General features: G+C 38.1%; 1 protein-coding gene across 1 annotated transcript in view; it reads right to left on the bottom strand.

The window, feature by feature from the left end:
• The window catches only part of DTWD2 (DTW motif tRNA-uridine aminocarboxypropyltransferase 2), a 192,238-nt gene that overhangs the window by 128,669 nt on the left and 36,970 nt on the right, over positions 1 to 26,599 (bottom strand). Inside the window, exon 2 of the mRNA XM_075543088.1 lies at positions 22,011 to 22,101. Within this exon, the coding sequence (XP_075399203.1) occupies positions 22,011 to 22,101 (91 nt within the window). The remainder of the gene's footprint in view (positions 1 to 22,010; positions 22,102 to 26,599) is intronic.

The raw sequence follows: 26,599 nt of genomic DNA on the forward strand, positions 1-26,599 counted from the left end.
ATGTTCCATTTTAATTGAACGAACAAGTATTTGAGAATAGGAGTCAGTGAGCAAGCAACTGAACAAATGTGAAGCAATCTGATAAGTCTTTTCTATTCTAGAAATGTCAAAACATGCAGATGGAATTAATATGCCCACAACAAAAGAATGAAGACTAACTGGAATGTCTTTAACTCCAAGTTTTCTACTGCCTTCTTTAATTAAAACTACTTTATAAATGTGTAATTAAAACTACTTTATAAATGTGAAAATTCTCTGAAGGAATAAAAATATGAGGGGGCTTTAAAGAGTGCAGGGAATATTTGCATTATCTTTTAATTCCATTGTCCAAAACTTTTTGAAGTCCCCTCACAGAAGAAAACAACAAATAACACCAATAACAGCCACCATGTAAAGGTAAAATGGCAATTAATTAATCAACATAACAGTGAATTAGCTTTCAATTTCTGTCATAACAAATTATCATAAATTGCGGTAAATACAGTACAAATTTATTATGGTATTTATTATCTTACATTTCTAAATAACAGAAGTCTAAACTTTAGGTATTAGGTGGCATTCTTGAAGTTTTAGGATAGAATGCATTTCTTTGCTTATTCAAGTTGATGGCAAACTTCAGATCTTTATGCTTGAGGGACTGAGTGCCTTTATTTCCTTGCTTGCTGAAAGCTGAATGTGCTTCAAAAAGCCACATTCCTTAGCTCCTGGCCCACTTCCTCCGTTTTCTAAGCCAGCAACAGAGTTGACTCTCACTCCCATTTGGAATCACTCCCATGTCTCCTTTCATCATTACTTAAATAACCAAAAACCAAACTCACTGCCATCAAGTCAATTCTAACTCATACTGTCCTCCTGTGGCTTTCCGAGACTGTAACTGTTTATAGAAGTAGAAAACCCAGTCTTTCTTCGGCAGAACTGCTGGTAGTTTCAAACTGCTGATGACGTGGGGCTCCTATTGTTTAAACATTCCACTAACACCAAACTCACTGCTGTCAAGTCAATGCTGACTCATAGCCACAGCCCTGTGGGCTTCCGAGACTTTAGCTGTTGACGGCAGTGAAAAGGACAATCTATCTCCAGAGGATCATGGGTCAATATGTAACCACTATGCCACCAGGGATAGTTTAAATAAAGCAGGGCTATTTCAATTTTAAAAACTAATTAGGTTGGGGCCACCTAGATGATTCAGGAAAATCACTTCCTCTTAAATGCATAGCCTTTATCTTATCTGCAATGTCTCTTTAGCATGTAATTTAACTGACCTACACGTTTCAAGAATTCTTGTTGTTCCTGTTAGGTACCATCGAGTCAGTTCCGACTCATAGAATGAAACACTGCCTGGTCCTGCACTACTCTCACAATTGTTCTGACGTTTGAGTTCAGTGTTACAATATGTCTTGTACAGACCCTTCCTCTTCTACACTGACCGTCTACTTTATCAAGCATAATGTCCTTCATCAGGGACTGGTGTCTCCTGATAACATATCCAAAGTACTTGAGATGAAGTCTCGCCATTGGTGCCTCAAAGGAATATTCTGGCTGTACTTCTTCCAAGATAGATGTTTGTTTTTTTTCTTTTGGCAGTCCATGACACTTGCAATATTCTTCTGCCAGAATATAATAAAAATGTAACCATTCTTCTTTGGTCTTCTTTATTTAATGTCCAATTTTCATATGAAGTGATTGGATTAAAGTGTGATGACATGAGTCAGGCACACTTTAACCCTCAAAGGTGTCTCCTTGTTTTTCAACACTTTAAAGTGATTGGAGTGCCCAGCGAGCTCCCAGTGGAGCATGAGACTCTTAAAATTCTGCAGACTGACCTAATGCAATACATCCTTTGACTTCTTAATTGTTGCTTCTCTGAGACTGATTGTGGACCTAAGCAAGATGAAATCCTTGACAACTTCAATCTTTTCTCCATTTATCATAATGTTATCTACTGGTCCAGTTGTGAGACTTGTGATTGTCTTTACATTGAATTATAATCCATATTGAAGGCTGCAATCCTTGATCGTCATCAGCAAGTGCACCAAGTCCTCCTCACTCATTGCAAAGATTGTTAGTAAGACTCCTTCCAATCCTAATGTGCTTCATTCTTTTTTTTTTTTTCCTTTTTTTTTTCTCTTTTCTTCTTTTACATTTTATTAGGGACTCCAACAACTCTTACCACAATCCATACATATACATACATCAATTGTATAAAGCACATCCATACATTCCCTGCCCCAATCATTCTCAAGGCATTTGCTCTCCACTTAAGCCCCTTGCATCAGGTCCTCTTTTCCCCCCCGCCCCTCCCTCCCCTTTCCCCCCTCCCTCATATGCCCTTGGTAATTCATACCTCGTTATTTTGTCATATATTGCCCTATTCGGGGTCTCCCTTCCCCCCTTCTCTGCTGTCCCTCTCCCAGGGAAGAGGTCACATGTGGATCCTTGTAATCAGTTCCCCCTTTCCAACCCACTCACCCTCCACTCTCCCAGCATCGTCCCTCACACCCTTGGTCCTGAAGGTATCATCCACCCTGGATTCCCTGTACCTCCAACCCTCATATGTACCAGTGTACAGCCTCTGTCCTATCCAGCCCTGCAAGGTAGAATTCGGATCATGGTAGTTGGGGGGAGGAAGCATCCAGGATCTGGGGGAAAGCTGTGTTCTTCATCAATACTACCTCACTCCCTAGTTAACCCATCTCCTCTCCTAAGCCCCTCTATGAGGGGATCTCCATTGGCCGACACTTGGGCCTTGGGTCTCCACTCTGCACTTCCCCCTTCATTTAATATAATATATATATACACATACATATATACATATACACATATATACACATACATACACACACATATCTTTTTTTTTTTTTTTTGCATGATGCCTTATATCTGGTCCCTTGGGCACCTCATGATCGCACTGGCCGGTGTGCTTCTTCCATGTGGGCTTATTTGTTTCTGAGCGAGATGGCCGCTTGTTCACCTTCAAGCCTTTAAGACCCCAGACACTATCTCTTTTGATAGCCGGGCACCATCAGCTTTCTTCACCACATTTGCTTGTGCACCCATTTGTCTTCAGCGATCCTATCATGGAGGTGTGCAGTCAATGATATGATTTTTTGTTCTTTGATGCCTGGTAACTGATCCCTTTGGGACCACTCGATCACACAGGCTGGTGTGTTCTTCCATGTGGACTTTGTTGCTTCTGAGCTAGATGGCCGCTTGTTTATCTTCAAGCCTTTAAGACCCCAGTCACTATCTCTTTTGATAGCAGGGCACCATCAGCTTTCTTCACCACATTTACTTGTTCACACACTTTGGCTCCAGCCGTTGTGTCGGGAGAGTGAGCATCATAGAGTTCCAATTTAATAAAAGAAGGTATTCATGCATAGAGGGAGTGTTTGAGTAGAGGCCCAAGGTCCTTCCGCCACCTTAATACTTGACCTATAAATATCGACACAAAGATCTATTTCCCCAACCTCCTATATATATATGCATGTACATGTCTTTGTCTAGACCTCCATGAATGCCCTTTGACTCCTAGCTCTTTCCTCCATCTCCCTTGACCTTCCTCCTGCCCTACTACCATGCTTCATCGCCCCCTGGGCTAGAGTATACCTCTTCTCTAAGCAACCTTACCCTTGATCATTTCCCATCAGGCCTGCCACTCCCCCTTCTCTACCCTTTGGGGTCCCATGTTTTTCCCTTGTCCCTGGGTTTGTTAACACCACTTCCTTACCCCCCCTACCCCCCACCCCAAGTGGTGCCCCAACAGACTGGACTGGAAAACGCTCCTAAGGGCCAGCAAAGATCCCTGAACTAACTACAAGCTTTTCTCTTGTGAACTGTTTTGTTCTGTTCTTTTTCAGTGGTTTGTTTTGGTTGTATTGTTGTCTGGTTGTATACTGTTGCTTTGTGTTCCTCTGTCTAGTTTTCGTGCATGTTAGTGACCCCACAGGTCTGTCTGAATAGGACAGGCTGGATGAACTATCTGGATGAAAAACAACGGGACCGACAGCTTCATTCTTTATAAGCTACTCTGATTATTTTTTCAGAGCAGCTACTATGATTATTTTTTCAGCCAACATATTGAATAAGGATAGAGACAGAATGCAAACCCTAACACACATCTTTAAAACCATGCAGTTTTCCCTTGTTCTATTCCTGAAACTGCCTCTTGCTGCATGTACTAGTCCATATGAGCACAATGAACCGTTCTTGAATTCCCATTATTCTCAAGGTTATTCATAGTTGGTCATAATCTACAATCAAATGCCTTAACACAGTTAATAAAATATAAGTAAACATCTTCCTGGTATTCTCTGCTTTCAGCCAAGATCCATCTAACATCAGTAATGCTATCCCTTGTTCCACATTCTCTTCTGAATCCGTCTTAAACCTCTGGCAGCTCCCTGGCAATGTACGCTGCAACTATTGTTGGATTATCCCCATCAAAAATTTACTTTCATGTGATATCAATAATATTATTCTATAATTTATTCATTCTGTTGGGTCATCTTTCTTAGGAATGGGTACAAATAAAGATCTCCCCAAGTGTGTTGGCAAAGTAGTTGTTTTCTTAATTTCCTGGCATGGATGAATGAGAGCTTGAAACATTGGAATTTGTGGCAGTTACATAATTTCATGTCAACTCAATAAATAAGTGTAGGAGTGGAGTCTCACTGTTAATCAGGTCACAGGCTGATGATGCTTCTTGTGAGTGTGGCCATCTCATGAGGATTCTGGGAACTTCCTTTCTCTTTCTGTCTTTGCCTTCCTGTTAACAAGCCATGCGAAGGCTTGCTGATACCTGCAAGGAGCCTCTCTCTCTGTTGAACAGCCACACTCAAAGAGCTGGAGGAACCACACAGAGACCCATGTCAGTGCTAACATGTTTCTACCACCATTGGATCCACAAGACTTTGTCTGGGACCTTCCTGCATTTTGCATTATTGCACGTGTCTGTGTGAGTCTGAAGAAGGATTTTTGGACTGGTATTGGACTTATGGGCTTATGTTGGACTAATGGACTTGATCTGGATCGGGCTAAAATTTTTCTTGATATACAGTTGCCCTTTGATTTAAAGCTCTTTTTTGTACATACATGAGTATCCCTGGATTTCTTTCTCTCATCACCTCAATCTAACATAATATTCGAACAATTCCTGAAACCTTATTTTTGACTAATGCCTTAAGTATAGCGTGGACTTCTTCCTTTAGTACCATTGGTTCTGGAGCATCTATTACCTCTTGAAACTGTTGAATGTTGACTAGTTATTTTTAGTAGTGACTCCATGTATTCTTTCCATCTTTTTTCGTATGTTTCCTCTCATTCATTATTATGACATAGAATCTTCAATACTGCAGTTCAAAGATTGAATATTTTTTCAAGTTCTTTTAGTTTAGTTTAAGATATGTTCAGCATTTCCTTCCCCTTTAGGAAAGACCCTCAAAATACAATAATCAAACTATATACTTAAAGAGAGAAATAGTCACAATGATAATAATGGATTACAAGAAACCACTCTCGAGTAAAGACAGAACAACTAGAAAGAAATTCACTAAAGACACAGAATGCTAAACTACACAACTTATCTACCTGAACTTCTTAGACATGTATACAACACTCCACCACACAACTGCACCAAACACATTCTTTTCCAAAACACATGGTACATTCCTCAGAATAGATAATATTTAGGTCACAAAATAAGCCTGAATAAGTTAAAAGATAAAAAATAATTCATTAGTTGAATAATTAAAAGACATCATGATATTACAAACCAATTTCTCAGATCACAACCCTATAAAATTAGAAATCAACAATAAGAATACTAAGGGGGAAAATAAAATATTTAGAAACTTAACAATACTACTTTAAAACTACTGGGTAATTGAAAAACTAAGGAATGGTACTAAAAATTTTTAAACAAATGAGAACGACATACAACATACCAAAATGCTTGCAATCATTAGCCATTCAGAGATGTAAATTTTTTAAAGTTACAAAGTACCACTTCACATTGGCACTGACAGTAAAGTTAAACCAAAAAATAACAAATGTTGGTGAGGGTACAGTGAACCTTCAAACACTGCTGGCAGAACTGTACAACTGTACAACCACTATGGTAAGTGATATGACACTTTCTCAAACAACTAGGAATAAAAATACCACATGACAGTATTTTCCCTTATATGTACCCCCAAAGAACTTAGAGCCATAACATGAACAGATTCATGCACACCAGTGTTCGCCACAGTGCTATTCACAATAGCAAGAAAATGGAAGTAACCCTAAGGCACAACAGTAGAAGAGTGGAGAAATAAACCATGGTACATGCACACACTGGAATATTAGACAGCATTTTAAAATAGTAGCTAAGAGAGCTATCACAATTAAATGATGAAGCTATGACACACACAACATGCACGGATTTGGATGACACTATGCTGAGTGAAATCAGTCATCACTAAAGGCCAAATATTTTATGAGATTACATTATAAAAGAAACCAAGCAAGACAAAGGTTTTCATACCAAAAGAAACAGACTTTGGTGGTTACCAGGGTGGAAGGGAACGGGAAACAATGGGTTAGAATAGATTCCCAAACTTATTCGGCCTATCATTCTCTGTACCGTAAAAAAATTACCCAGACCCCTCCCCACCCTCGGTACACTATACTCTGTACTCCAGGACAAAGTATACATATCTGCTCCTGTAACTCCCCTAGATCATTCCAGCACCCTCCAAGGGGCAGTAAAGCCCACTTCAGAAAACATTAGGCTAGAGGGTAGACAAGTATTAACAAGTGTGAACAACAATAACTAACTGTCATCACATCACTGCTGACTCAAAGTGACCCTAAAGACAAGGTAGAATGCCCCTGTGAGTTTCCAAGACTATAACTCTTTATAGAAGTCATGAGTCGCATCTGTCTCCTGTGGAGCAGCTGGTGATTTTGATCTGCTGACTTTATGGATCACAACCTAACATATAACCACTACATCACACGGCTCCTTCAACATGTGCGAAGGAGAAGATAATATTCTACAAGAAGATGAAGAGAGAGAAAAGAGAGTGGGAGTGGAGAGGCAGGAAAGGGGCCATGAGAGAAACAGGGAAAACATGAAACTATTGGAAAGTTTGGTAAATTTAGGTTGCTGAATACAAAAATTATTAGGTTGTTGAAAACAAATATTATTATCTGAAATTTAAATCCCAACTAATTCACAATAAAACATTTTAAATTAAAATAATAATCTATGAGTGGTTGTACCAACCTGACCGATAAACACATGTGGGGTTAATTGAAGGGCAAAGAGATAAAATGGCTTGGTGAGCCTCGCCTTTCTAGTTGTAGGGTCTCTTGCTTTCTGATGGTCGGACCAGGGTGCAGCTGCCTTAGCCAGTTCCCTGCTTCAACTGACAAGGCTCACTTCCTCAAGACATCCCTGAGGAGAAGCCACATGGACCTACCCCGATACAGTCCTGGGTGCTGGAGCACCCATGTGGAGACCCTGCCAGTGCTGAGATGTTTACACATTCCTCCTGTAGTCAGCATCACTGCATCTGTTTTGTGAGATGGAGGAGGACTTTGTGAATTGGTGTCGGACATATGGGTTAATAGAGTAATGTTGGACTTGTGGGCTTGGGCAGCACTGGGTTGGGATGTTGTCTTGATGTGCACTTAACCTTTATATAAAGCTCTTTTATACATGCGTTTCTGTGGATGTTTCTCTAAAGTACCCAGACTAACACATTATGGTACCTTGGGAGAGGGGTACTGGAGAAACAAATCATAGGATGGAGAGTAGTTGTTTGTTTGACCGCTCCCTCATGGTACGTTTTTTTGTCCAGCCAGAGGTCAGATAAAGTCACACTGTTTACTCAGTGGTTTTTGGTAAAACTATGGGAAGTAGGAAAATTAAAAGTTTATAAGTCCACTTGTGTTCAGCCCTTAAAATTTGTTCTTTAAATGGGTTTAGGCCATGCCTGCAAACAAAGCTTTGAAAAGATATGCCCCACCCAGTGCTTTGGACTACTGAGGAACCAGTAGTCTTTATCAGAAGCTGGAAAAAAATCTGGAGCCATGAAGAAAACTCCCCTCTAGGAGTGACTGTTAAAGGGAGCCTGAGAACAGGCTAAAATGCTTGCTAGGTGACCACCTGGATCTACTTGTTGAGAGAAGGTGAGAGAAATGAAGCAATAAAAACGGGTTGAGTTTGGCCACTGACACCTGTGTTCTTGGTTTACAGGAAAAAGAGGAGAAGACGAGAGCAGGTTGAGTGGTCTAAGGTTCATAACCTAGCATGAGGGGGCTAGATTTGTTGAGTATTTGGGACAGTCCATGGTCTAAAGGCAAGGCAACCAATGGGCACCCTGAGGAGGCTGAGTGAGGCAGCCCACATTGAGTTGACCAGAACCCGACCAGCTTGATATTTTTGAGCCTGTGAACTTGTGGATATCGTTGCTGACTTTATGGATGGCCTGTCCAAATTTGACTTTGCTTATGGATGCAGACTTCACAAGGTTCCAACTGAAATGAAGACTCTTCACATCACAAAATATGATTGGCTTCTCAGGGAACTGGGTTGATGTAAGTGGGTAGTATATAAATTGGATACTCAAAATTGGGTGGGGGATAAAAAATGAGGTGGTTGTCTTACAAACTTTCATAGGTTGGGGAACAGATTCACAGGATTATAAGATTAAAGTGTAGGTGTTACTTAATTTCAATCATGAAGCTAAAGAATTATGCACAGGTGCCAGGTTGGCAATAGGTGGACTGAGGTTAGTTTATTGTGCCAACCTGGCTGATAAACATATGTGGGATTAATTGAAGGGTGGAGGGATAAATGGCTTGGTAAACCACACCTTTCTAGTTCTCAGGTCTCTTGCTTTCTGATGGTTGGACCAGGGTGCAGCTGCGGGGTTAAGTGAAGGGTGGAGGGATACATTCCTCACTGAGCCTCACCTTTCTTGTCTCTTGCTCTTTGATCACAGGACCAGTGTGCGGCTGCCTTGCTTGTTCTTTGCCTCAATTTGCAAGTTACACTACCTGTGGGACAACTAACCCGTGGACTGTGACACTGTAATTTGAGATTCCTTCAAGACCTGCTTCACCACACCATTGGAATTTATATCTCTTGAGCATGGGACTGTCTAAGGCAGCTGCACCCTGGTCTGACTATCAGAAAGCAAGAGACCTGAGAACTAGAAAGGCGAGGCTCACCAAGCCATTTATCCCTTCAATTAACCCCACGTGTTTATCGGCCAGGTTGACACAATAAACTAACTACCTCAAGTTGGTACATAGACATGCTAGACAAATAGGTGTGGGAAGGTAAATGGGGCTATAGTCATAAATTGTAGAATATATAGGTTTCACAGAGAAGATTTAATATTTAAATGTGCTTCCAAGAACACAGTGAAGTATACAGGAGACAGTTATGAAAACTCTTTGGCCATACCCAAACTCCTTGAGGAAATGAGGACTGGATCTGGAGGCACAGGACCATAACCCGGAGGGACATGAAGGTCAACTGCTATATGATCCTCCATTAGTGAGTAGCAACTGGGGTCTTAAAAGGTTGTTGAATGGCCATCTAAGGTGCAACTATTGGTCTCTTCCCATGCATAGTAAAGAAGAATGAAGAAAATGAAAGCTGCAAAAAAAAACATTAGTCCAAAGGTCTGATGCATCAAATGAACCCCTGCCTCCATAGCCCTGACCCCAGAAGTAATAACTGGTAACCAGGTACCACTGCTAACCACTCTGAAAGGGATCACTCCAGAAGGTTCTGAATACAATGGGGGGGAGGGGAACATAGGACTAACTCATATTCATAAAGCGAGCCCAGGCTTAGTAATACTCTGGTGGACTCCCAAGACTACGCTCCTTTGACATCCTTCAAGTGTGGAACAAAGCTCACCTATTCAGTTCTGAGCCAATAAAGTAAACAATAACATAAGGAAGCAAACATTCCTTAGAACAATCAACCACATAGTTCAAAAGGGTAGCATCAGACTAAGGATAAAGTTCAGTAGGCAGGAAGTAACATGAAAGAAGGATGAGTGAAACAGTAAGCACAAGGAAAAGTGGGAATCGTGTGTTATATTGTAAGGACTGCAATCAAGGTCATAAAAGAAATGTGAGAGGAACTTACACGAATGGTTCAAGTAGAAAATGTTTTCAAAATGACAATGGCAACATATGTACAAATATGCTTGATACAACTGATGTATGAAATGTTATAAGAGCTTTAAGAGCCCCCAATAAAATGACTTTTAAAAAAAAGAAAAGAAAAAGAAATTTAAACAGGCTCAAGATGTCCAATTTTATAAAGAAGCACACAATTTAGTTTTTTTAAAGTTTATGAATTGTTGAATGGAAAACCCATTTGCTCTGCAAACTTTTACCCAAATCACTATAAAAAGGTGTTTGTTTGGTTTTAATTTACAAATGTACATTCTCCTGCTCCATGTTAAGAGAGGAAACAGTGGGTGGAGGAAGTGGGTAGACAGGAACTGCCTGCACCTTCTGATAAATTGTCAGTAAACCTAAAAGGTTTCCAAAATATTAAATTTATTCATTTAAACCCGATAGAACATAGTTCTATTCCAAACCACATAGGATCACTATGAGACAAATCAGCTTGATGGCAACAGACTTGCTTTTTGTTTTGATTTTTATTAACTTATACCCACAAAAAATAAAAATCCTAAGGAGGGAAAAATGAGAAGTCCATATGTTTTCATTGGAATGTCTGACCCTCCAGAAATGATCTGAACTGACACAGATCAATATGACCCTTTTTCCTTGATTATTTTATAACTAGCAATTAATGTTCATGTATAGAAAACTAGTAACAATGCAAATAATGCTTATAAACATATTTAAATGCTTTCTCTAAGGGGATAATAGCTCTCCCCCATGTAGTCAGTTTTATATTTATTACTTATTCGTGATCCATGAATGTACCTTGTCTTTAGGGTCCAATTGCAACATCTTCACAGTTTCCTCATTAAATAATAAATAAAAATATTTAGAATGTCATCTTAATTTTTTGAGACTCATCATATTACGTTTTATAAAAAGTATCCTTCAAAACTCTGGAAGCCCCAGGACTCAGAAGGAGTATCTAGCGATATTGGTTACAAGAGTGGTGCATTATGCAGGCACCTCAAGTCCAGGCACGGTCTCTTTGCTTAGCTCTTAGAAGCAAAGCATCAACACATAGAAAGCATCGGTAGGACTGTGTTGACAGCCTAAACTTCTTAATTTTTGTTTTATTCTTTAAATTTTTCTACTTTATTTTTGTCTCTAATTTATTTACAAACAATAAGATCTCCTCCACTGGTGCCATAAGTAATTAGGAAGTGGCTTCTGGTCTATTTGATGATCTATGTTTTAAATTCTATACAATTGGCTAAACTACTGACACTATTAATGTATAGTGGTTACTCATTGGTCTGCTAACTGCAGGGTCAGCCACTAAGAAACCATCAACCAGCTCTTTGGAAGAAAGACTTTCTACTCCTGTAAAGATTTACAGTCTCAGAAATTCACAGAGGTAGATCTACCCTGTCTTATAGGGTTGCTGTGAATCAGCATTGACTCAATGGCAGTGGAAGTGATACTCTAGGGAGATGATTGATAATCTTCTCCAACATAAAATGGCAATGATGTCTCAAAGGTGAACCAAAGACATATATAAACCATAGGTATATGAATGGATTTTGAGTTCACATTTAATTCTAGGGCCAATCTAAGAATAATTAGTTCTTATGACATTGCCCTACTTGCTGCTCATCCTCATGAAGAGATCACTGAAAATATGGGTTCTATAGAAAAGTGTGGTGAATAGGCTAGGTGGTGCTGGCTACCAGAAAAAGGAAAAAACAGTATCTGGGGTCTCAAAGGCTAGTCTTCAAACAAGCAGCCACCTAAGTGAGGTGTCAATTAAGTCCACATGTGTGATCTAAGAATTTTAAGTAATATAATCCAAATCCAAAGGAGGGAATAGGATCAGAGCTTAAACTATGAACGCCTAGTTTACACAAGGCTATGGATGACAGTGGAAGTCCAAAATCCCTCTGCAGGATCTACACATGGATTGAGCCTCTGGAGCATCCTCTCTGATCCGGGTTGAGGGATGTGACTGGCCATGTTATCAGACCAGGGGCATCTTAAAGTGGATTAGGGCAGCAATAGTTAGGCTAAAATGTAGTATCTTATTACTTGATCTCACTTTTGACCCACTTTAAAGTTATTTCAGTTTTTAAAAAGTAAAAGTGAAATACATGTGGATTAAGCCCATATGGAATACATTCTAGCCATAGACAAGGGATATGAATCCTATACAGAATGCATTGGAAAGTGGATCACTGCAGATGCAGTTAAAATTGAACATTTGATCTCCTTATCATTTGATCTCCCTTTTGATCCATTTCAAATTTGGTCTACTTTTTAATATTTCCTGCTTTCTTTTCAATTTCGGGTTTTATCTTATTTACTTTTTTCTTCTTCTTTTTTTTCTTATTTACTTTTTATCGTTGATACTTTTTGTTTTTTATGTTTTTCTGTATATGAAAATCTGGAAGGGTGAATCTGCAGAGACTGTAACTGGATTAATGGTTCCTTGGAGGTAGGAAAGCTGAAGTTGGGGGGGGGGGAATGGGAAGGTACTAAGAATGAATACAAGAACAAAGAAAGTGCTCTAAAACTTATTGTGGTGATGCTTGTATGTCACCGCTTGTATATTCTTAACGTGTGTGAACCACTGAATTGTATGATCTATGAATTATATGTAATAATTGTCTTTTATTGTTTTTATTTTAAAATATAGTATTCACTGACTTCTTTGAAAATTGGTTTAATCACTATCCTTAAAATTGTTTTCTCTGCTTTACTTCAGGAAGGCTCTCATCTTATATTGTATGCTAAATTTCATTACTCTCGTTACAAATTATCATCAGACCTTTACCATTTACATCTACACTTTGCATATACAGATGGCTTTTGTTTCACATGGGTGCTTGCCCCACAGCTCTACAATCCTCCACAGGCTAGATAGAGTGATATCTTTAACGAACAGGAGCCATCTCCGACACCTGTGCAAAAAAGACACTCCCACATACTTGACTAGTTTGACCCACGGGCTTCTGATGGCACCTGTCAGACAACTTGTAGACTTTGCCAGTTAACTTAGTCAAGATCTCTAAAATGCTTTTTAAAAACAAAATACTTCACGAGACTTCTTATCTATATATATTAAAAATGTATTATGAGACTAAATAAACTGATGATAAAAATTGGTTGCTATTTATAAATCCATTATTATTTTAATATTGTTAAATTTTTTCTTCCTTTTTAAGCAACAAAATAACAAATATAGACTGTTAGCAACAAATAGGAAATATGTATTTTTGTTGTTGCTGTTGTTAAGTGTCATCAAGTAGGTTCTGACTAAAAGTGATCCTACGTACAACAGAACAAATACCACCTGGTCCTGCACCAACCTCACAATGTTATTATGTTAGAATCCATTGTTGTAGCTATTGTGTCAATCTAGCTCATCAAGGGCCTTCCTCTTTTTGGTGCCCCTCCACTTTATAAAACATGATATCCTTCTACAGGAACTAGTCTCTCCTAATAACATGTCCACAGTAGGTGAGAGTACAACACACACACACACACACACACACACACACACACACACCACGGAACTGCAGAGTGGTGTGAAGCTTGCATGGTATGCATTTTTCCCACTAGCCGAGCATCTAGCAACTCACTCTGAGTTAGTGCACCCAGTGGCGTCACCTGGGAAAGTTCTCACTAGTCACAGTGAAGCTTTTCATAAAAGCAGTTTCATTCAACTCTCATTTTTTGTGATGACTGATTTAAAAGAATAGTGTGCAACTGTGAAATTTTGTTTCCTGCTCGGAGAAAAATGCCACAGAAACTGTTTTGATGTTGAACACAGATTACAAGGACTGCACTATAGGAAAAATTCAAGGGTTTGAGTGGTTTTCTCATTTCAAAAAAAAGTGAAATGTCAATTGACAGCAAACCTCTTTGTCCATCAATTTCATGAACAAACAAAAATGTACACTTGTATTGCATTTGGTGTTCATTCCACCGGGTGAGACTGTTAATCAAGCTTTCTACTTATCGATTCTGAAAAGATTGTATAATAGTGTGCAAAAAAAGGCCTGATTTGTGGCAGACAGGGAAAGGGTTTTGCCACGATGACAATGCACCTGCTCAAGTAGCCAACTCAGTGAGCCAGTTTTTGGCAGAAAACAGCATGCCTCTCTTGTCAAATGCACCGTACTCATCTGACCTCAAAAAAGGACAGACATTTGATGACATAGAAAGGTGAAGAAAAAAACTAGGGAGGTGCTGTCCGATGAACTTCAAAAATGTTTCCAAGAATGGAATTGCAAATTTGGCAAATGTATTACGTGTAATGGAGAGTACATTGAAGGTAATCAGGTTGTTTTGTTAAAAAAAACAAATCAAACACATAACTTTGGGGGGAAATCCCAGCAGTTTTTTGTGGGGGGATACCCCCTTGTAGATGAGAAGTCTCACCATCCCAGAATTCTGACTGTACTTCTTCCCAGACAGATGTGTTTGTTCTTTTGGCAGTTTGTGATATTTTCAATCTTCTTTCATAACATCATAGTTGAAATGCATCGATTTTTCTTTAGTTTTCCTTATTCAATGCCCAACTTTCACATGTATGTGAGGCAATTGAAAATACCATGGCTTGGATCAGACACACCTTAGTCTTCAAACTATTATCTTTGCTTTTCAACACTTTAAAGAGATTTTGTCTAACAGATTTACCTAAAGCAATATGTCATTTTATCTCTTGACTACTACTGCTTCCATGAGCACTGATTGTGGAGCCATGCAGATGATATCCTTCACAATTTCAACCTTTTCTCCATTTATCATGATGAACCTACTGGTCCAATTGTGAGTATTTTTGTTTTGCTTACATTGTTTACAGACATCCAGATTAAAGGCTGTCATCCCAGATTTCCATCAGTGCTTCAAGTCCTCCTCACTTTCAGCAAGCAAAGATGTGTTATTTGCATCTAGCAAGTTGTTAATAATTCTTCCTCCAATCCTGATGTCTCACACCTCATCATATAATCAAGCTTCTCTGAAGATTTGCTCAGCACACAGATTGAACAAGTATGGTAAGAGGATGCAATCCTGATGTACACCTTTCCTGATTTTAAATCCTGCAATATTCCATTATTCTTTTTGCACAACTGCACTGTGACCCAAGTACAGTTTCCATATGAGCACAATTAGGTGTACTGGGATTCCCATGCTTCTCAAAGCTATCCAGTTTGTTATGATTGACACAGTCAAATTGCTTTGCATAATCAATGAAACACAAGTAAACATCTTTCTGGCATTTGCTGCTTTTAGCCAAGATCCACCTGTACTACCTCAAACCAATTTACTAAACTCTGTTTTAGTAGACTTGGTGGTATGGTGGGTTATGCATTGAGCCGCCAATCACAAGGTCCGTGTTTCAAACCTATTGGCTGTTCCATGGGAGAAAGACAAAGCTGTCTACCACTGGAAAGACTGGAAGTCTCAGAAACTCAAAGAAACAGTTCTACAATGGCTGATGGAATCATTATAAATTGGAATCGACTTGATGATAATACGGGTTTGGGGTTTGTTTGTAAATAAAAATGAAATATTTTAAAACAGTATTTGGTGCCCACTGATCACCACCCCATACCAAGAATTCTAAACCCTTAATGAACCCCCTGCTTTTCATAGCAATTAATTATTTTCATAAGCTCCATAAGATTCTATCTACTCTTTTCCTGAAAATAACTGGAAATATTGGTTTAGAATCAAATCCTTATGTAGAATGTCATATTTGAGAATGACATTCAGTTAATCAGTTATTTTAAGACAATATTGTTACCAAACCAAGGATACAAAGATGAAACAAGATAGCTACCCTAGCATCTAATCTACTGTCTAGGTTTCTAGCCTTACAAGTGGATTACAATTCACTTAGCAAATTCACATAATATGGAAATATTACCTTTAATTTTACTACAGCAACCAAAATAAATTTAATCTTACACACAATTACATGTATGTCTATAACACACACACACGTACAAGCACACCAAAAAGGACTAGTACTCAATAACCACATATACTTCAAAAAAACCTTTAAGGACAGTTTTGTGGTTATGTATTTTGTATCCTCATCTCTAATATGCTCATTAAATCATATTTCAAAAGAGAACTTAAAGATGCAGCAACGACAAGAGTAACTGAGTTTATCTGCATAATAGTCGGAAGAGAACAAAAATACTGTTACATATACAACCCAGCAATAATAGTGGCCTACGAGTAGATGTATAAATAGACATGTAGGCTGAATAGGAGTGGGAGAACAGTGTGGAAATACGCATGAATGTATATAGATTTTACATTGGTTATTTTTACAAGGATACCTTTGCTGTAAATACGAGGGGGTACCCCCAAAAAGGAATCGCCCCTCCCCCAAGCTATGTATTTAAATTTTCTTACAAAACAACCTGATCACCTTCAAAGTACTCTGCATTACACTTAATACATTAGTCAAATCTGCAATTTTATTTCTTAGAAACATTTCTGAAACTCACTCGTTTGGATGACTGACAGTGCCTCCCTCATTTTTTCCTTCAACATTTCTACATCACCAAATTGCTGTCCTTTCATGTCCCTCTCTATTTACATAAAAAAAAAAAGAAGTCAGATGGAGTGAGATCAGGTGAGAACGGTGTGTGGAGCAAGAGAGGCATGCTGTTTTTTGCCAAAATCTGGCACACTGAGATGGCTGCATACGCAGGTGCATTGTTGTGGTGGCAAAACCAATCCTCCATCTGCCACAAATCAGGCCTTTTCAGTCGCACACTGTTATGCAATCTTTTTAAAAATACAAAACATAATTAACATTTTGCCCTGCTGGAATGAACTCCAAATGCACTATATCCCTCACATCACATCCAGTTTGGGGGAGTACCCCCTTACATGTCTATGAATATGGTAGAGAAAATAAGAGGTAACATTATAAGAATGTGTTAGCCATTAACCAAACATCTTGTGGGAATGAGTTTCTGGACCTGGAGGATTGGGACTCTAGTCTCAGAGACACCAAGGTAAACTGGCCCAACATAGATAGCGTTCCACATTCTACTTTGGTGAGTAGCGACTGAGATCTTAAAAGCTTGTGAGCAGTCATTTAAGGTACAACTATTGCTTGGTCTCTCCTTATCTGGAAAGAGGAAGAATGAAGGAAACTGAAAACCCACGAAAACAATTAGTCCAACATACACTAATGGACCAAATGATCTTTAAGGAATCGCATTAGAAGGTCCTGAGTACAGAGGGAAAGCAGTGGTAGAACATGCAAAATAACAAAAGAGACCAGGATTTCTGGTTGGTTAGAAACTAGTAGATACCCTGAGAGTACAGCCGTTCATTACCCATTGAAGTCTGAATATGCATTCACCCCCTGGCTTAATTTTCAGTCAAAGAACAGGCACATTACATAAAACAGGCACAATAAAACAATGAAACAAAGTGTGCATGAACTCTTGAGTGGAAAAGTGATCTACTCTCTAAATTTTCACACACACAAAAAAAAAGTTTTTAAAAAGTTGGAAAAGGAAATAAAATCAAAATTTATTGCGATTTGAAATTTTAAAAAAACTGTATTCTCAAGAGACAGAAAATGGACTGGGAGCAGGTTAATGAATGGAATGATGAGACAATTGATAAGCCTGGTTTTAGGATTGAAAACCAAACACACTGCCATCAAGTTAATGTTGACATGTAAAGACCCCATAGGACTCCCCCTGTGAGTTTCCTGGACTATAACTGTTTAGGGGAGTTAAAAGCCCATCTTTCTCCTGAGGTGGTTTAACTATAGACCTTGAGGATCATAGTCCAACATGTAAACAACAAAACCAGTGCTCCGGTTTTAGGGTATTCCCTGTTATTTTATGTAATGTTCTTTCCTTGCCATCACAAGAAGAGACTCTGACACAAACTTACAACATGTTAATCAACATAATATATGAATATAATATTAAATCATGCCAAACAATTAATAATGCCACAGCTGTTCCTTGAAACATTCCTCAGTGCCACTTCCCAAAGGCAATATAACTGTCTTAGGTATTTCTTCTTGTGGTTACACCATACCTCTAAAATACGTGTCATGCTATTTCTTGAACTAACACTTATAATTGTGATCTATAAGCTACCACTATAACTAACAATATGCATAGCTCAAAGTGTTTTATGTATATTGATTTATTTACTTTTGACAATAAACCAGTAACTGAATGTCTTATCATTTTCATTTTACTGATGAAGAAACTGAGAAATGACCTAACTAGCCCAAGTTACAGAGTGCACAGAGCTATTACAAGTAACTGCAAGCAGAGCAACTCCAGACCCTTTACTCTTAAGTACTGAATGTATAACTACTGCCTTTCTCAATAAGTGAGGATTCACCTTTCTTACACCGCTCTTTTCCCTCACTTCTAGGAGTTACAGTTAAATCAGAAAGCATTGATCTCATCACAGATACAAAAAATATTACTTATAAAGATCAAGTAGTCTATCATAACATCTCCTTTCTGATGAAACTGTGTTCTTTGATACTGTTGTCAATTTTGCTGGGCTAAGATTCCTAATAGTGTAAAGCTACCTTCCATTTTCTGCTGTGTTATATAGACTAACTGCTAGCTGTAGTTAGAGAGGTAAGATTGGGACGTGATAAAGAAGATTAGGACACGTTTTCTGGTGCCAGAGTGGTTACTTATTGGACTGCTAACAGCAAGGTCAACCCATCTTATCAAGGGCCTTTCTCTTTTTTGGCGCTCCTCTACTTTACCACGCATGATGTCCTTCTCCAGGGACTGGCCTCTCCTGAGAACATGTCCAAAGTATGTGAGATGAAGTTTTGTCATCGAAAAATCATTCTGGATGTGCTTGTTTCAAGACAGATCTGTTTGTTCTTTTGGTAGTCCATGTAGTTTCAATATTCTTTGACAACACTGTAGTTCAAATGTATCACATTTTCTTCAGTCTTCCTTATTCAATGTCCCGCTTTCATGTATATATGAGGCAATTGAATACCATGGCTTGAGTCAGGCATACATTAGTCCTCAATGTAACATCTTTACTTTTCAACACCTTAAAGGGGTCTTGTGGAGCAGATTTACCTAAAGCAATGTGCCTTTGATCACTTGACAGCTGTTTCCATGAGCATTGACTGTGGTTCTAAGCAAGACAAGAGCCTGGACAACTTCAATCTTTTCTTCGTTTATCACAGTGAATCCTATTGGTCCAGTTGTGAGGATTTGGGTCTTCTTTACATTGAGATGTAATCCATACTGAAGGTTGCAGTCCTTGATCTTCATCCGCAAGTGCTTCAAGTCCTCCTCACTTTCAGCAAGCAAGGTTGTGTCACCTGCATACAGCAGTGTGTTAATAATCCTTGCCCTAACCCTGATACCACATTCTTCTTCATAGAATCTAGCTCTCTAATTTTTTCAACAAACAGACTGAACAAGTATGGTGAAAGAATACAAACGTTGACACACACCTTTCCTGACTTTAAACCATGCAGTATTCCCTTGTTCCATTCACACAACTGCCTCTTGGCACAGGTACAGGCTCCACATAAGGACAATGAAGTGTTCTGGGATTCTCATTCTTTTCACAAACTATCCATAATTTTTGTGATTCATATAGTCAAATACCTTTGCATAGACAATAAAACACAAGTAGACATTTGTCCAGTATTCTCTGCTCAGCCCAGATCCATCTGCTATCAGCAATGTTTCATGTCCTCTTCTGAATCTGGCCGGAACCTCCCATAGTTATAATGTATGACTACAACTGTTGTTGGATGATCTTCAGTAAAATTTACTTGCATATGATAACAATGATATTGTTCTATAATTTGCGTGTTCTGTTAGGTCATCTTTCTTTGAAATGGGTATAAATATGGATCTGGAATAGTTAGCTGCCTTCCAAATTTCTTGGCATAGGCAAGTGAGTGCTTCCAGTACTTCATCAGTATGTTAAAATATTCCACTTGTTATTCCATCAATTCCTCCAGCTTTGTTTTTGGCTAACTTCCTCAACACAGCTAGGACTTCTTTCAGTACTATTGATACGTGATCATTTGCTACTTCTTAAAATGGCTGAACATCAATTAGGTCCTTTTGGTTCAGTGACTGCATTCTTCCCATCTTCCTTTGATCCTGCCGCCATTGTTCATGTGGTACAAAACCAAACATCAAACTCTGCCATCAAGTCGATGCCAATTCATAGTGACCCTACAGGACACAATAAAACTGCCCCTATGAGTTTTTGAGACTGCAACTGTTTACAGAAGTAGAAAAGCCCTGTCTTTCTGCCAAGGAACACTGGTGGTTTCAAATTGCTGAGTGGATTACAGCCCAACTAGTAACCACTATGCCACCAGGGCTACCTTCATGGAATATAGGTTTCACAAATTTTTAAAATCCCTTCTTCAAGCAACAAAGCCCACATGGAAGAAGCACACCAGCCTGTGTGATCATGAAGTGTAGAAGGGATCATGTATCAGGCATCAAAGAACAAAAATTCATATCATTGTGAATGAGGGGAGTGCAGATTGGGGACCCAAAACGCATCTGTAGGCAACTGGACAACCCCTTACAGAAAGTTGCAGGGAGGAGATGAGACAGTCAGGGTGCAGTGCAGTAACGATGAAACATACAACTTTCCTCTAGTTCCTAAATGCTTCCTCCCCACCCCCACCCCACTATCATGATCCAAATTCTACCTTACAAATCCGGCTAGACCAGATTATGTACACTGGTACATATAAGAACCCGAAACACAGGGGATGCAGGACAGATGATCCCTTCAGGACCAGTGGTGAGAGTGGCAATACCAGAGGGTGGAAGGAAGGTAGAATAGAAAGGGGGAACTGATTACAAGGATCTACGTATAACCTCCTCTCTGGGGATGGACAACAGAAAAGTGGGTGATGGGAGACATTGGACAGCGTAAGATATGACAAAATAATTTATAAATTATCAAGGGTTCATGAGGGAGAGGAGAGGAGAGTAGGGGGGGGGATGAGGAGCTGATACCAAGGGCTCAAGTAGAAAGCAAATATTTTGAGAATGATAAGGGCAACAAATGTACAAATGTGCTTGACATACAATGGTTGTATATATGGACTGTGATAAGAGTTGTAAGAGGCCCCAATAAAATTATTTGTTAATTTTAAAAATCCCTTATTTAGTAGCCAGATGAGATATATGATATCGTGAGTGTTTTACTTTAGTTTACACTGAATACACTTTACACTATAAATTGGTTAGTTTTGTATTAACTGTTGTTTGTGGTCATCTATGACTTCTCTCCTACCCTCTTCATTACAACAGTTAAACCACAGTCAAAAACACACATACACACTGGCACATACACAATTCTAATCATCTTAGGTAAGTATTAAGATTTTTTAAAATCTATATATAATACATATGGTAAGATATTCATGTGTAATTTTTTCATTTAAAACAAACATAAGAATTTATCATACATATTAATTTTATAACACTACAATGCTGAGAGTTAGTTCACTTTAATAAGAAAAACATCTAGGAATTTATATTATACCCAAAATAAAGCAATAATTATGCTAGCTCTTTACTTACAAAATTTCATTCTGTCTTCATGCAAAATTACTGGGGCTCAAAAATTTTATACTATTAAATATCACATTTTCTATAAAATAATATCTGTAAAGTAGTTTATCTTATACTACTACATAATAAACAAAGAATATAAGGATTCAAAAGATAAAGCATTATATAAATTATTTTCAGAAGTGCTAAAGAGCTAGAAGGGTATGCTCATCTACATTTCTCCATTTATTTATGTTTTAAAATGTGTATTTTATATAATCTTACCTCTGCTGGATGCTGAATTATGTACAAATTGGTAGAGATGTGTAGAGGATGCACTGGGAGAAATGGACATAAGCATACTTTCAGAGGTCGGCTAAAGAGTAAGAAGAAAAGAAACCCTGTCAATATTAAAAATACATGATATAACACTAATATAAAACTCTAACATTGTTGTATAAGAGATTTTTTAAGTTCTTTAACAGGCTAAGTTCTTTTAAAAATGAAATGTCAAGACTTTAGACACAGGAGTATGAATTTTTTTTTCAAGTAAATTCTTCACCATATCAAAACTAAACCCACTACTATTGGTCAATTCACACCTACGAGAGCTTATTAGGACAGAGTAGAACTGCTCTTTAGGATCTTCAAGAGTGTGAAATGTTGAAAGAGCAGATAGCTTCACCGATCTTCAAGGGAGCAGCTCGTGCATTGAACACTAGCTCTGTGGTTAATGTACCAAACTTGTAGCCCACTGTGTCCTCAAGGCACCTTCATCTATATCATACACTGGTAGTAAAGTGCTTGCTAAAACTCCTGTCTTGCTTATCATTAGTGGAAATATACCTATAAGTCATTAGCTGGTCCTTTTATTCATGGAGCAGTAGTTCTACTAATTCACATTCCAAACAAACAATAGATTTCATGTTGAAGAAAAATCTAGAAACCCTTCTAAATCATTTTAAATTGGAGGAACAATATGGTAATAAAATATTAGACTATAATTATCACCTACAGCAGAGTCCTAATCAAACTCCTTCATTAATCATACAAAGAGTTTACTGATTATGAAGGAAAACCCAGACTCAACCACAAAATTACATTTAGTTAGAGAATAACATCCACATGTTCCTCACTCTATTTCTTTTTACTCTTTATATTGTTTTTATGTTTTAGTTTTCCTTTATTCTTTCAGATTAAACACAAATTCAGATTAAAATAACACAAATTCAGATTAAAATAAAAGGCTATTCCTCCCACCTTGGTTCCACAATCTAGAGCATTCTTTTTCATAGAGGCAACAAGCTCACAGTTTCTTGCCCATCCTCTCAGAGATAGTGTATGAATGCATATAATATCTATAAATTTATTATGAATCCCATATTTGATATTCTAACCATATAACATGAGAGTTAACTTCACAACAGGTTACTATTTCAAGCAGATGTTACATACCGTTACAATGGTATACAAGTGAATGTGATATTAAAAGGAATTCCCCATAGTATATTTACAGCCACAAAAATGACCGTCGCCAATTTTTTTCCTCAATTTTACTTACTTGGGAGCTAAAGCTTGAGGACAGAAATGTTTACATTAATAGAGTGTGGATAAATTTATTTGACTACCTGTTAGATCTATCACCTCATCCTTCAAGAAACTGAAAGCCAAACTCCTGCTAAAGAAATTATCTAGAAAATAAGACCCTTCTCCTCTGTGCTTGGAGTGGATGAGTAACTCAAGAAACAATATATTCCCTTTCAGGTGACTTAATTCTGCGACTGTTCAGTCTCCTACAGGATGATAACTCAAGAATATGAGCATATTTATGGGATGCAGAATCTGCCAGTGGTTACAAGAACAAGCAAACACAAAAGGCAGACAGTGACTGCTAACACAGGGCGTAATAACAAAGAGATGGATGCAGGGCTGCAATGAAAGAGATCACGCATCAGTACGAAGGATGAACAGAAGGAGCACAGTTCAGTCCTGAAAACGTGAAACTGGAATGTTTTCATTTAAGCTCTTTATTATATTAGTGAAGTGCTGACTTGGATGTCAGTAAATTTCTATTGAAAGATATATAGTTCAGAAAATCTATTTAAAATATTTACTATTTAACTAAATATCAACATATATGTCTGAAAACTATATGATTCTAAGATTATGATAGAATGCAAAATAAAGAGTAAAAACATGTATTTTATGTATATAAACATTTACAGAGCAGAAGAATCAAAGAACTGAGAAATCCAAAGGAGTAAACAGACTGGAAAGAGGCTACAGATTTCTGCAGGGAGTAGAGAATTCAGTAAAATAAAGCCTTTTGAAACTCATTATATATATACAACCAACTAGTGGCCATTCAGTGGACTCTGACTCATGGTGACAACCTCCCTCTGGGTGAGAGTAAAACTGACCTCCTTAGAGGTCTCAATGGCTGATTTTTCAAAAGTAGAATCCCACGTCTTTCTTCCAAGGCCCTTCTAAGAAGACTCACAAAGGTAACCTTCTGGTATGCAGGCAAATAAATTACATGCTTGCACCACCCAGGGGCTCCTATTTGCTACACAGGTAAGTAAAAATTTGATTAACACTTTCTAATAATTTACCCCCCAAGAAAGTAGCATATGAGCAGAAACCAATTATACTGAAGGAAGAAGTACTGAAAGTAAAATTTTAATGAAGATCAGCCAACAATTGTTACAGCAGTACACTGACAGAGGTTCAGGTCAGATTCAGAAGAGGACATGATTCAAGCGATATCATTGCTGATATCAGATGGATCTTGGCTGGAAGTAGGGAATACCGGAAAGGTATTTATTTTTGTTTCATTGACTATGAAAAGACATTTGATTGTGGATAGCTTTAAGAAGAAAGAGAATTCCAGAACGCTTTATTGTGCTCAGGCGGAACTTGTACATTAAAAAAAAAAACTTATTTAACAAGAGACAATTTTGGAAATAGACCAAGGGACTATCATATCATTTAATGTCAGAAAAGATGTGCATCCTCGCACTATACTTATCAATCTGGATGCTAGAGAAGCTAGGTTACATGAAAAACATGTGGCATCAGGATTGGAGGAAGGTTTATTAGTAAACTGGGATATGCAGATGACACAACCTTTCCTACTGAAAGTGAGATCTTGAAGTATTTGATGACAAAGATCAAGGACTGTAATGTGGAATGACATTTATGAAAAGAAAATTTAATGAAAAGAAAACCAAAATCCTCACAAAAGGATCCACAGGTCACGTCGTGGTAAATGGAGAAAAGTTTGAAACTGTCTAACTACTGCTGCTGCCTTCTGTCTTATCTGTCATTAGTGAGGCCATCAGAGAGTCCTTCCTCCTATACAATGCCTTGTTGGAAAGTTCATTAAATGAAAGCTATTCCACTCAATAGAGTCAATAATTCACCTTTGACCCTTTGGAATGATATATACCCTAGGTATGAATTTTCTCTCCCTACACTCAGTAACTCAGCCAGCACTACCATTTCAAAAATCAGACATTTCAAAAGTGTCTGATTTATTGACAACCAAAAAATTCCCATTAAATTTGCTTCATTCCAAAAAGCTCACTTTAAAGTTTAAGTTACCAAAAAACAGGTTACTCAGGGCCCCCCCAACCCCTGGCAATGAAAATATTTTATACTATACGCCATAATCAGGATAAAATATAGATAGCATCATTCCCCCTTGGACTATTCCAAAGCCTCCCAAGGACCCTTATCATCCACTTTGGGAAATACTGCTTTAAAGCAAAGGAGTATGACAATGGGTACAAGATAATGGAATCTACCCATGTGGGATTCCAAGACTAACTCTTCACAAGAGTATCAAGCCTCATCTTTCTCCCACAGAGAGACTGGTGGTTTCAAACTGCTGACCTTGTGGTTAGCAGTCCAACATGTAACCCACTATACCACCATGACTCCTCTAACAGTGGATAATGACCCTATTAAATAGCACATTGCTACTTAAGGTGTCTCAAGCAAGAATATAAATATTTATGAGCACAGACAGCCTCATCTTTTTCCTTTAGAATAGCTGGTAGATTTAAACTGCCAACTTTATAATTAGTAGTCCATACTTAACCCACTGCACCAAGCTTCATGGGCATATGCCACATACTTCTGAAGCTGCTGTCTTAAGATGCCGGGATAGCGCATTAAAGGTGTGTCTGAAGTATTAACATGGGTATGACCACAGGTTATCATCTTTTGAAATAAGGTCAATACTTTAAACCAATGGTCATTAAATAGGAGTATGGTCCATTTAACTGTTGTAGTTGGGTTCAGAAATCAGATAAGAAAGTAATAATGGTTCCTTTTGTCATTACTACCAGTGATGGGGAGTCTGTGCTTCCTGTCCAAGCAAATTGGTCTAATAAATTATACGCCTTAATTCTAGGAGATGCCAATGGTATAGTAGTAAAGGGATTTGTACCAGAAAACAAAGCACAAGCTTATCTAAATGAGAAACTAATTGCCATGTGGTTATTTGTGAATTCACACATTGATAAGCCAGCACACAAAGAAAGGAGTGACTACACTTTCATGGGTAATTAACTCAATAATTAAGTAAAATAACAGGGTTCCACATAGTCTCTCCAAGGTCTCCAGTGGGGCTTAGTCCCAATTTCCCAGAGAATACTCTTCTCATTAAGCTAAGCTGTGCTGGCTTCTTTTGCTTCCTGGTGCCCATTACCCAATACCCTAACGATTTTCCATGAGATCACCACTTATATTTAAATTCTGCTACCTAGTTGTACTTCTGGAAGCAAATTAAAGAAAACATACTCAAAATATGTAAGTGAAAATTACCCAAACTATAAGGAGAACTAGATGAACCCACAAGCAAAATCAGA

This window comes from Tenrec ecaudatus, chromosome 2 (assembly GCF_050624435.1).
Source record: "Tenrec ecaudatus isolate mTenEca1 chromosome 2, mTenEca1.hap1, whole genome shotgun sequence".
NCBI lineage: Eukaryota > Metazoa > Chordata > Mammalia > Afrosoricida > Tenrecidae > Tenrec > Tenrec ecaudatus.